Raw genomic sequence first — 12,888 nt, 5'->3', positions numbered from 1 at the left:
ATAGCTCCAGCCCCCACCCTCCCTGTGAGCCCAGTGTGCTCTGATTGGTCGGGACGTTGTGAATCGCGCTGAGCTCCGTGGAGGTGTGGTTTCCTTGTTTATATATAGCGATACACAGCGAAACACAGCCAAACTCATCCTGAGCACACACAAACTCACAACCGAAGTAAAAACAATAAGTGTGGCTTGATATTGAGTAAGAAAAAGGTTGATAAACGCTGTGAGAATGGGTCTGCAGCAGGGGCGGACTGGCCATCGGGACGTTCGGGACGATTCCCGATGGGCCGGTACTGAAGTGGGCCGATCGGACGATGTGGGCCGGTCGGATAAGTCACTAGCACCTCATTTTCTATACATTTAAAACATATATTCTATTTTAGGTTTGCAATCAAATTCAAATAAGTACAAAACAGTGAGAAATTAGGCTCAAATTAATTATTTGTATTTATTTTCCTTTATACAAACATAACTTTAAAAAAAGCAGATGAAAAACAATTAGCAACCATGGCAGCAACCAGTTTACACCTATCTGTAGCTGTGGAACTACAAGAGTTATTGGAAGTAACCACAAGTCTATCAACACATCAGTCGGAACGGAAGTAAATCAATTACCTCTGTAAAAAAAGTGCTTTTCATAAGACAGAGAGGTTCCCACAAAGTCAAGGAACGCATCTATTTTCACCGCTCAACATACCTCTCATAATCCATTAAAGTAGTTTACAAAAGAAGCGTGTTTGTCTCTGAGTGGAACAATTGTACCAGTGTAAAACTACAAAAGTTCAGAAAAAAACGTCTGTTTCTTTGTAATATATTAAAACGTACCAGATTTTAAAAGCTGGTGGATTGTCAGAGCACTCTCAAGGCACCAGTCCAGTGTTTTAACTTCGTACTCCTCAATCAGTTCTTGTGTCTTTAGTTGGGACCCATAACAAGATACCAAGGCTTTAAGGTCCTCTGTTTCACCAGCCAGCATACACAGGTTCTGCATCACAGGGGACGCCATAGTATCGACCCTGAGGTCGCTCTTTGCGTAATAGTGGAGCTCGTGCTACAGTCAACTCTCCATCAATGTCCCTCCGTCGACGTAGGACCATTAAAATGATGAAGAGTACAGCCACTGAAAAAGAACACCAGAGGATGTTACAGGAAATGTCCATTTATAGTACCATTGATTACACATACGCCAATATTATACTGTGAGCATGATTCCTATTTTAATTAATTTTGTCCAGTGGGAATTAAGTGGTCTCAGTTTAACAGGGAAAAAAAAACAAGTTGTCATTGTGCAAAAAGAAAAGTGTTCTCTTTTTGTGAGAGATATTAGTGTGTTTAATTTAAATACATAACGTAATAAACAAAACAAAAGATAATAATAATTCAGAGTAATTCAAAGTCGTTTGACTGCAATTTATTTTTTTCATCTTTGCTCATTTCCTAATATGAGTGAGAAAAACATGAACTGTGCCGTTTAAGCTAAAGAAAAAAAGGAAGCCATATATTATCCAAATGGAGATATAAACCATCAATATATCAAACAAACACTTTCAATACTTACTTTAAATAAATGTTTTTGTGTGTAATTAGATAATATATATAATCTAATTCCCACATATTGCAGCCTGAAGCTTCACAACTTTAAAGGTAATCAGTTTGAAAAGCATAACTTTAAAGCAATGCTTTTAAACATGTTGTTAGTTCAAGTTTTCTTCGCTATAACATGAAAAACAATATCAAGCCCTAGCTCTCAGGCTAATTTCATAAGTATTAAAAAAAGAAAAGCATGCAAGTAAAAGCCAAATGAAAGACTTAAAATATGCAAGTTAAAATATAGGGCTAAAATATAAACATGAGTGGAATCGAGTGATACATTTGTGGGAGACAGTACTGCATGAATATGATTGAATAAACTGAATGTAAACAGGAATAAAGTAACTGTCTATGCAATGGAGAAGTAATATATATACAGAGATGTCTTAACAGTAAGACAGTATTACGTTTTGAAGGACAAAATGACAGAGTTAAGGCAAAATACATTTCAAAAGAAGCTCTAAAACTTCAGAAAAACGTACTGGATAGTTAGGTATTACTTACCCCCTCCCCCAATTACTAAAAGGGCCAAGGTGACAGGAGCCAGTTCACACGTGTCCCCTTCTTTGCGGAAGAAAGTCTCCATGCAGTATCCCGGAGACAAGCTGCCCTCTGGACAAAAAGCATCGCTGGGACACTTAATGGGGTTCACATCTGGACTCTGAGGAAAAAAACATGTCAACCAACATATGCAAGATATTTGTTTTCTCTGATTTGTGTGGACGTGCAGTACTCACAGGGCAGTAGTGATTCTCTGGACATAAATCACAGTTCTCCCTGCCCCAGTTGACCTGGTAGAATCCATTGCCACAGATTTGACACATCGTCTGATGGGGAAGCTTGTGCATGCCTGTTTAAAACCAGATATCACCTGGATGGATATCATCTTTTTTATCATGAGCTGCCACACTGATACACATTACTCTTTAGGCCTTGTAGCATTAAGTTAGCATGATATCAATTACCTGGCCGACACAGTGTGCAGCCCCTTGCGGCAGACTGCAAAGCTTCTGTTCCTCCAGGACACATCTGACACTGGCTACAACCAGAGGAACTGAGAGAGAGAGACATGTTTGTGACTGTAAATGGATAAACTATTATGAATTTCATAGCTGTCACAAGTAACTTTGAAAAATGTGAAAGCTGATTATTTTGAAGCTGTTTAGCAGCTTGGTCTAAAAGTGTTAACAGACATACAGTATAAGCCTGATAGGACTGATGTTTCAAAGGTTAAAAGAAACGCAACATTTACATTTGTATATCAGTGACTTACTCAAGCATGTGTTGACTTGAATTTGTGTAGAACATTTGGTTTTACTTGCATGCCCCCAAGGTAAATGAAGACTCCAACAAACACAGTGAAAGTCTTGATGAAACTTAAAGAATATAGCAAAAAGAATGCTGTTTAACAACAGCAAAACTACATCAAATCATCCGTTTACAAACTCTCTGGTGCAGTATGACCTGCGAGTACTGTTTATGCACAAGTCTATTAAATAATAAAGTTTAAGCAAATATGAATTTGTTTCAGAAGTAATGAGCATATCATTGGATGAATAAGATATCGACTATAATGGATGAGGTGTGTGAGAGTTTATCAACTGATTTGTTGTCATAGTTTTTCTGTTGTAAAACGCTGGCCCAATGTATTTGAATCATTAGGTTTTTGGATTTTCTTTTGGATCTTTCACTATAGATGCATGTGAGAAAAACACAGTTTTCAACATGAATTCAGGGTAACACGCTGTCGCTGAGGCATTGATAAAAGTCATATTGCCTCAAACTACTGTGTGTGTGTGTGTGTGTGTGTGTGTGTGTGTGTGTGTGTGTGTGTGTGTGTGTGTGTGTGTGTGTGTGTGTGTGTGTGTGTGTGTGTGTGTGTGTGTGTGTGTGTGTGTGTGTGTGTGTGTGTGTGTGTGTGTGTGTGTGTGTGTGCTGCCAAACAGAACCATGGGATCATAAAATCATGTGATGTTGTTAGATGAAGTGATTATCCAAACACAGCGATAGTTAGGAGAGTTTCACAAAGATTTCTGGGTCCTAGAAACAAACCATAATAGAAACATAAACCCGGCGGTGACATTTAAGTGCAACTTACTTGCAGAAACTTCCCCGTGCACATGGTGAACATGAAGTGGAGCTGTGCTGCGAGGAAAAGAAACCTGAAAGCAGTAGGCAGAAAATAAAATAACTTTCAAATCTTTGAAGATGTCAAACTATGTTGAGATACAGATACTCTAATCAGTTGCAAGCTAATGTTCATTTATAATTTACTTGACATTTAACATAAACAAATCTAATTTTTGACCACAAGCATACTGTTGGTTTTGTCTGAAAGCATATCAATAGTTAATGATTTACAACAGTGCAATGATTTTTTTGTATTCAGCTAAATAAACACACCTGCTGGACAACTTGTGCAACTGTCTCCACCAGTGATATTGTTGAAGGATCCAGTAGGGCAGGGATTACACAAAGGACTTCCAGTGAAACTGTGCAGTAGTGCAAAAAACACAATACATTGAACAGTGAACTAGATGGTAAAGCCAATAAAATCCATTAGAAGTCAAAGTAAATGTAGAATTTGTGTCATACTTTGTGTAGAAGCCCCGGTTGCAGGGCAGACACTGCTGCTGTCCTGCTAGCGGCTGATAGAAACCTCTGTTGCATGGCAGGCAGGCACCAGGAAATAGACACAGCCCGGGGTCAGCACAGCATGCACACAGCAGGGTGTCTGGGGAGGGATAGGGAAGCATTTTCTTAACCACGACTTTACTGTTTACATCTTAAAATGGTGGCTTCATGTCAGATGACACGGTCGTTGACTCACTGTTGTCGTACTGCGATCCCGGTGCACAAGGCTCACAAGTAGAAGTGTTGTACGCAAAGCAGCCTGGGGTCGTGGTGAGAATCACGGGAGTTACAGTCAGATCAGTCACATTCTCCATGAAAGTGGTGTTCATCACTGCAGGAGCTAGTGTGGTCTGGCTCACCACCATGCCTGGAGGAGAAGGACACTGTCTTTCAATTCTGACTTCTGGTAGTGGACTGAAGTAGGAGTATTAATAAATAAAATCAATCATGACTGGTTTTTAGGTGCCTAATATGGTGCTATATCAGGCCTGGTTTAAATCCAGCTATTTGTCACAACTTGTACCCAATCTTGCTTTTTCGACATGATTTGTGTCATCACTCTACTGACACAAAAGCCATAAAATGCACACAGAAAACTTGAAAAAAAAGTTATGTCTGTCATAAAAACAATACAATTGAATTTTTGATTTGACCTGAAGTGGACATGTTGCAAAGGTCATGCAAATGTCTCTTGGGCTTTTGGAGTATATCTGTTCCTGAATGTTTAATACAACAATAGAAGCAAAAACTAAGTACGTTTTAAAAAGGATTAACAGGGCTAACCTGAGACTTTTTGGGCCTATGGTTTATTGGCATTTATTTATTTAAAGGTCCCATGTCATGGGTATTTCTACTGATCATAATTCCATTGTTGAGGTATACTAGAATAGATTTACATTGTTCAATGTTCCAAAATCACATTGGTTTTCTCATACAGCATCTCTGTATGTGTATTCACTCTCTGTCCTACACGCCTTGTTGGAGCTCCTGCCCCCCCCTCCCTATGAGCCCACTGTGCTCTGATGTGTGTTTATGTGTTACAATGGTGTTTGTTAGCAACCAGAAAATGACACCAGCATTCTCACAAACAGATGAGAATGCTGCGTAGGGTCTGGGTGCTGTGTTGGCAGGGACGTTGCGGGGCTCGCTGCTCCGCCCTTTGAGGCTCGAGGAGCAGACAGTGTGAGCTGTATTACTGGTGTCGTTTCCTGGTTGCGGCGTGGGGTCGTTGAGACAGCGAGACACCGCTCACAGCCAGGCTGTGAGTGTGTGGCGAACTGTGAGTGGAGATCCACGGAGCCGCGGCTGAGAAAAGATAAGGCTGAGTGAGTGTGTGTGCCGGCGAAACTCCGCGGAGTACCGCGGCTGAAAAAATATAAGGCTGAGTGAGTGTGTGTGTGTGAGGAGCTCCACAGATTGGTCCATTTGGACCTGGGTATCGTTACGTCACTATACTCAGGAAGAAAAAAATGGAAAAATAAAAATCTCCAAAGAGGCGTTCTGGGGCAGCATAGACAGGTATTTTCTGTGTTAGAGTTTTACTCGCTACAGGGTGTACTTTTACATGCAGAAAAAGCTGCATAACACACAAGGGGACAGGTCATAACCGGAAAAGCATGACATGGGACCTTTAAAAAATACATAATCAACCACATTATAAGTAATTAATCTGATCTCTCCTTTCCAATCTCTGCCTTCCAGGTTTCACAGGTACACTGGCTTGCTGTATTTGTGATTTTTCAGCTCACATCTTAGCACACTGAAAAATAAAAATGCAGAATACCAAAGTAGATGTTCTGCTGTTGTAGTGTCAAGTAGAAATTTCTGTAAAAAGGTAGTCTTGGAGAATTTTAAATTGAATGTATTTACATTTTCAGCCATTTACAGTAGTGCTCTTAGTTTTAAAGAATGAAGTATTAAGTATTCAATCATCTCCCTCATTCTCAGACATGCATTGAATATGAATCCAGCCTCTGGAACTAAACAAAAAAAGATGCAGCAGGGTGGTTCTCCCGGTATAAAAGAGTTATATCGTTATGTTATCGTGATATCTTAAATCACTCCACAACATATATATACCATTGATATTCCTTGGCTTTAACCACTGAGAAAGTGAGAGCAACAGGTATAACGACTTTAGTAAAACAGAGCCCATATTGTGTTACTAATTACATTAGCCATGTGCTTAAGTGCTTTCTTCAATATGAGCCATCCTCCTCATGAAATGCAATTATTCAGAAATGGGGTCATGTGATTTCTCTGGTTTTCTGGGTTGGCAACATTTCTCTCTCAAACTTTAAGACACAATCCTTTGTTATACTAACAGAAAGTTATATTCTTAAGTATTTAGCAACATCATATTCAAATCTTTGTAAAACTAGTCTCTTTCAGACTATTATTGTCATACCACATGATACTTAGTTTTAATATAACAGTTATTAAGGGACCAAAGCAACACAGTAGGCTACATTATTCTGTGGTCATTCTTCATGAGGAGAACGTTTGTTGTGAAAGGATTTCCAGCTAATCAACTTTTATTTTAGAAAGATGTGTCCCACTTTTCACATTTAGCTGTTGTGACTGCATGACATTTGTATTCAATGTATAGTTATGTTATGCTTTGATTGCTTTAAAACAAGTCTTTAATAATCTTACTTAAACATAATATGCAATTTCAGTTTTGATCAGTGAGTTTACACTCTCAATAATGATTATTTAGTAGACCTATATCGTTCCTACTGTGTAGCAGCATTACAGCAGTTATGGTCGGTTACGAGTCAGGCTCACCAATGAAACAAGCGGCGCATATGGCAGGCAGAAGTCCCCGGCCGTCCATCCTCCAGATAATATCGAGTATATCTCCAAACAATGTCAGGACGCTACAGCATCTCTGACAAGTGTCCCGCGAGCTGCCTTTGTTTTTACAGAAGACGTCAGTGACGCTCGCTCGCAGCGGGATCAGTCCTCTCATCAGTGTCATATGACAAAATACACATCATGTGATTTTGCTTTACAGGGAAAAAACTGGGAAAAATGGGCCAGATTCAGACAGATCTCCTGATGTTACACGGAGCAGCCACCAGGGGCGCCTGTTGTGTGATTAAAATCAAATGTGTGGCAAAGTACAGTATATTCTGTATAATTACAATCTATTAGTAAACCGTTACACAGACGATACATACATAAAAAAGATTTAAACAAATATGCAGTTTTGATTTCATATATTCATGATCTATTTCTGCTTTTCAATGGGAGGGATTCTGGCATGATGATGACTAATAATGAGTACAAAAATGTACAGTAACTTGTTGCCAAAACAGACACCCATCAAAAACAACACACAACTTTTTAGGGAACGGACATTTTCTTTGTAAGTCGTGAGTTGAAGGTCCACTTCCCTTTTTAGGCCACATACAGGTGGAATCTACTACGGGGAAACATTGGTGCTATTTATTGTACACCTCAAATAACATCATTTCTGGAAATAAATCATAATGGCACTCAAACATTTCCACAGCAATTTTAATTTGAAATGTGTCAAAGAATAGACAAAAAAAATCCTCCCACACGTTTCTTGCAGCAACTGATGATCTCTCTGGTCTAAAAAAGAACATTCACAGGCCTATGCATATTTATGTCTTGAGCGTTTCTGTCTGAGAAACAACAGAAGGAGCGTCCTTCTGGATGTGACGCTCGAAGCTCAGCTCCAATTCCTCCCAGCTTGTATCAGTCAGGCTTTCCTGGCAGTAAAAGAAAGAGAGAGAGACGAATATCATTTACTGCTGCTGCCATGTGAAATCGCAACACTAACAAAAACAGACAACATACTGAGAGAAGTCAGTTCCTCTTTGTTCTGGATTTCACACTCACTTTGTTGTGTGTCCCTGTGTTTCTGACAGTGTGTGCTGCTGTCGGCTCAGAGGGTTTGGCCTTCTTGCTTTGAGTTTGTTTCAGTCTTTGGCGCTCTTGCTGTTTCTCTTCAAGTTTCTTCTGCAGAGCCAAAACTGTCTCATCATGAGTCATCGCCTGCCGATAAAATGGCCTGGATTTCCTCTCCTCTTTCCTGCAACATGCCAGAACACCTCATGACTGTGTGGGGGATATTTCAGTGTTTGTGTATGTCTGCTTTAGCCCCATATTTTCCTACCACAATCAAATGAGAGCCAAATATTTTCCTGACCTGATGGCAGCAGCCTGTGCCAGCGCTCTCCTGTGGAGCTCGATGGTGTCCAGCTGCTCCAGCAGCAGCTGCTTCTTGTTTTGCTTCTCCTCCAGGATGTGCTCCCGTTTCTCTTGCTGCTCTGTCTGCTGCGCCTCCCCCAGCAGGGCCAGACGCTCCTTCAGCTCCACCAGGGACATCTCCCCCAGCAGCTCATGGCCTGCAGTCTGACATGGCACAATCGATTCACAAGAAGTATGTGAAACTATCTCAAATGTTATGGCATCCATGCCTTCCTTCACCCACCTCTGTGTCGTCAAAAGTCCTCACTCTTATGTGAGGAAGCGATTGAATGGCGCGGATTTCACGGATGATTTCAAATTTTCTGCTGAGCTCTGCTTGTGCTTCCTCCAGTGCTTGACGAAGGAGCTCCCGTCTTTGCTCTGAGACTTCTTTCACTGTGAAGTGTAAGTGAAATTGATGAGAATGAAAAGGAAACCATGGAGAAGAGGTGAAATAAGGAGGCCTTACCTATACTTTGCTTGAATTTCTGTATTCTCTCTTTAGCTGCTTTTGAGTTCTTGTGTCCTTCTGCCACTTGTTGCACCAAGTCTCTTATTTCCTTTTCCTCCTGCATCCTTTTCTCCGCATATGACCGCATCAGCTGAGCTGTCTAAGAAACAATAAAAGCCACATTATCCATGCATAATTGTAAAGACCTTTCTTTAAAGGGTGTTTGCAGAGAACACATGACACGTTTCCAGTCTCGTTACAAACTTTAAAGCACTATGTTATCTTATGTAAATGAATGTTATTGTCATTTGTCAATGTATCTTTACCCACCTCTTCTTTCTTTAGCTGAGCAGCCTTCTGGTTGCGTTCCATTATGCGTGTGCGGGCCATAGCTGCCTCCTCATAACTGATGCGTCCCTCTAGGTGTCTGCGCTCAATCTTGGCCAGCTCCTCCTGAAGGTCCCTCTCACGCATCTCCTTCTGCCACTGGAGGAAAGACGAGGGCTCACGTGTCCCTTCCACCAGACGCTCCATTCTGTATACAAACACAAAGAAATGACTCAACATCTGGCAGATCCAGTCTTATTCCAAACTCAGTTTTATTCTAGCCATATATGGTATTTTTTCTGCTAAAATCCAGTCTTATTCTACCTTGTTTAGTCTAGTTAAGATTGATTGATTAAGGATAAAAATATTTTTTCCATAAGAGACCTGAGAACACATTCGTTATATAGAACATCTCAAGAAAATGTAAGCACAAGTATTTTCAAAATGATCAGTTATCATAAACATTATAATTTTAATGTTGCTCGCATTAAAATAGTTTTGCCTTCCATTCCAGTACTGTCTTATGCAGGATAGAATAGAATATATATTTATTGTCATGATACAAAGTACAACGACATTTCTTTGGCAACTCTCACTGCAGTAAAAAATAGATACAAATAAATAAATAAGAGTGGTAAAAGCAGAGGTAGTAGCGATGACAGTGCAATGAGATGAAATTAAATGTCAATGTGCATATTTAAACTTACAGTCTAAAAACGTTAAATGTACAAAACTGTATAAATGTAGTAACTGTGTGTTCATAAAGGGTTATAGTAACCAAAGGATGCAAGTAAAATAGCCATAAATATTTCTAAATTTCATTTCATTTCAAACCTTTATTTATCCAGGTTGTATCCCATTGAGATCATTGACCTCTTTTTCAAGGGAGACCTGCCTAAATGGTAGTGTTTGTAGTCTTTGAGGGGCGGAGGTGTGTTTATGAATGTTCACAGTTGTTGGATAGATACTGATCAGGTTAGAATACATAATGCCACAAACAAAGGTCAAGCAGTGGCAGTTGAAAGTGGTGCTGTACCTTTGCAGCTCCTCCTCCACCTGACGGTCGTACAGCGCCCCCTGCCTCAGGATGGCTGCACTGTTGAGCTTGATTGGCCAGCTGTTAGTCTAACAGAGTCAGAATTAGGATGTCTATATTAGTTGATATCCTTCACTATTAAACTGAAGACTGATCCACTGAAGTAAGTTATTACATTTCACCTTATTGCTGGAGGGATTTCCAGAGGAATGAAATGAATTGAATTTGAGTTTTGAATCCAAGCCCTCCTTAATCTGAGACATCGCTCTCTGCAATACAAATGATGGTTTGTCGGAAATGTGAATTTTGGACTTTTCTCAGTGTTTTATCTTTTTAAGTTAGCTTGGAAATGAATCAAAAAAATATTACTAAATCACAGTCAATAGCCCCTACCTTGGTGTGTTCAGACTTCTGGGGATTAACACACCTGAACTGTTTCATATTTGCCTCATAGAGCAGTTCCTTTGGTAAAAAAAATAAAAAAATAGATGTCATTAGAAAGGCATATAACAAAGCTACCATCAGTTATGATAATAATATGAGAGTAATAGTATCCATTAGTAAGTGTTTTGATGTGCTGGAATGTAATGGTTATTTGTGTTTTACTTAACGGTTGCATGTGATTTACATTAAGTATTTTTTTACACAGTTTCCTCCCATCTGGTGATAATAGTAAAAGCAGATATTTTACCTCAGTCTTTTGAAGGTTCTTTTGTTTGATCTCCTCGATCATCTGCATCTCCTTTGGAGCCTTGTATGTGCTATCTGGCACCTAAACAAACAGATTCTATGAGCGTCAACACAATGATAAAGTCTTGTCTATATGGTCTATAAAAGACAGCACAGAAACTAACTGTGGGACAATGTTTGGAAATATATTATTGTAAATGATACTGACTGGTTTAGATTTTTCCTGCAGAGGAATGACCTCAGGCACAGGCAGAGGTCGAGGTTTAGGTTTCGTGAGAGAGAACTCCAGAGGCTCAGTTGTTTTGATGTGAGCTTTCTTGACCTGAGTCCCATGAGATATTTTGACGGCAAGCTGGTCCAGGAGAATATCCATCTCAGGGCGCCATCTAAAGGACAAATAGTCTTTGATCCTTGACTTTAAAAAAAACATTGATTTCCTTCAAAAATATTTTCCTTCTCTTCTCACCTTAGCAGAGGCCCAACCCAGAGTTTCTCCACATAGGCAGCCTCGTAGATATTATTCCACTCGTCTTGTATCCACGTAGTGAGGTTTGTGAAAAAGAAAGTCAGGAACTATAGCCAAACACAAGACACACACTGTCACACAGGGCACAGTATTATGGTAATTTCCCTATGAAACAACAGTGATAAGAGTTTCTTACTGTGTGCATCTTCTTGACGTCCAGAGATTTAATAATGTTACTGAAGCGTTGAAGTCCAAGGTCATCAAGAGAAAAGGTGGCGAGGTAACAGATGACTGAAGAACACAATAGTATTATAAACATGTAAATGGAAATCTTGTTTTATCTAAAGTCCAATTTTGATAAGAATGTAGGAGTTTGTTTGGTTCATTAACTTACTGACAAGCTGGCTGCGATCACCTCTCGATAAGCATCTTCCATTCTGGCCATAGAAGACATTGACAACTACGTCCAGTAACTTTGTTTGTTCAATGCATCCAGAAACTACATCAAGTATGAACTTCTGATGCAGAGTATCCATGTTCTGAAACAAAAAACAACAAGCAGCCTCAGGGAACCAGTGATATGACTATTTGGTTTTAAAGACATATTGCTTTTACTGCACTACTACTCTAGTACTTTAATAACCTGCATTACTTTATAGATAAAGTTGCTACAAAATATAATCAACTACTAAATGACGAAGTATGCCCTAGAGATAACTCTAACCAACAGTCTATAAAAAGGCTGATAAAATGTGCTCTCATTTACAAGATGCAACATAAAATGAATCCAATAATTCATTATTCTAAACAGAGGTGGGAGAGGCACTGAGATCTTGTACTTAAGTAAAAGTAGAACTACCAACCAGAGTGTAGGAATACTCAGTCACAAGTAAAAGTCCTTCAATAAATAATGTTTATAAAGTAAAAGTTCAATATTCACCACTGAATTGTAGTGGAATAGAAGTACAAAGTAGCAAATACTCAAGAAAAGTACAAGTGATACCTCAAAATTGTACTTAAGTACAGTACTTGAGTAAATGTAATTAGTTATTTCCCACCTCTTATTCTACATGAGTACTTTTACTTTTGGTACTTTAAGGCTTTACTTTCGATACTTGTGTAAATGTGTGTTTGTACAATTTCCAATGTTTTACTGTAGTAAAAGTATATAGGCCAATTTACCTGCAGATCCTTTGAAGCTTCTTCCATGAAGTCATCCAAACACTGTCTTCCAGCTCTGAACCTATCGAGCAGCACAATGGCCTCCTTGGCAAGCGATCCATAGCTCGATGCCATTTTGTATCGATCTGCAGAAAGCCGGGGGAGATTGATAACTGTGGTGAAAAGATCTTTGCTCAGAGAAATGCTCCACAAAATACAGTATATATCCTCAATGGTCACGTGGGCTTCTCTGCTGTTTAAAGAGTAACATCTTAGTTCTACTTGAGACTGGTTAAAGTGTTGATAAAAGAAGAT

General features: G+C 39.4%; 2 protein-coding genes across 2 annotated transcripts; both read right to left on the bottom strand.

The window, feature by feature from the left end:
* Positions 1-426: 426 nt before the first annotated feature.
* Positions 427-7,524, bottom strand: si:dkey-21a6.5 (major surface-labeled trophozoite antigen 417). Its single transcript, XM_034123471.1, has 9 exons — positions 7,009-7,524; positions 4,418-4,588; positions 4,183-4,321; positions 3,991-4,079; positions 3,686-3,749; positions 2,553-2,641; positions 2,325-2,437; positions 2,092-2,248; positions 427-1,117 (listed from the first exon to the last, which is right to left on the bottom strand). Exons 1-9 carry the CDS (start codon positions 7,199-7,201, stop codon positions 960-962), a joined length of 1,173 nt encoding a protein of 390 aa, XP_033979362.1. The 5' UTR covers positions 7,202-7,524; the 3' UTR covers positions 427-959.
* A 201-nt stretch (positions 7,525-7,725) lies between these two features.
* Positions 7,726-12,884, bottom strand: cfap99 (cilia and flagella associated protein 99). Its single transcript, XM_034124181.1, has 15 exons — positions 12,595-12,884; positions 11,807-11,951; positions 11,609-11,703; positions 11,413-11,519; positions 11,155-11,332; positions 10,948-11,028; positions 10,650-10,718; positions 10,439-10,525; positions 10,257-10,345; positions 9,224-9,428; positions 8,912-9,053; positions 8,687-8,838; positions 8,402-8,607; positions 8,092-8,284; positions 7,726-7,961 (listed from the first exon to the last, which is right to left on the bottom strand). The coding sequence occupies exons 1-15, from the start codon at positions 12,706-12,708 to the stop codon at positions 7,854-7,856; spliced, it is 1,971 nt and encodes a 656-aa protein (XP_033980072.1). The 5' UTR covers positions 12,709-12,884; the 3' UTR covers positions 7,726-7,853.
* Between the last annotated feature and the right edge of the window lie 4 nt (positions 12,885-12,888).

This window comes from Trematomus bernacchii, unplaced genomic scaffold (genome assembly GCF_902827165.1).
Source record: "Trematomus bernacchii unplaced genomic scaffold, fTreBer1.1, whole genome shotgun sequence".
In the NCBI taxonomy this organism is placed as follows: domain Eukaryota; kingdom Metazoa; phylum Chordata; class Actinopteri; order Perciformes; family Nototheniidae; genus Trematomus; species Trematomus bernacchii.
The sequence above is the reverse complement of the archived record's forward strand: the minus strand, read 5'-3'. Positions and strand labels throughout refer to the sequence as shown.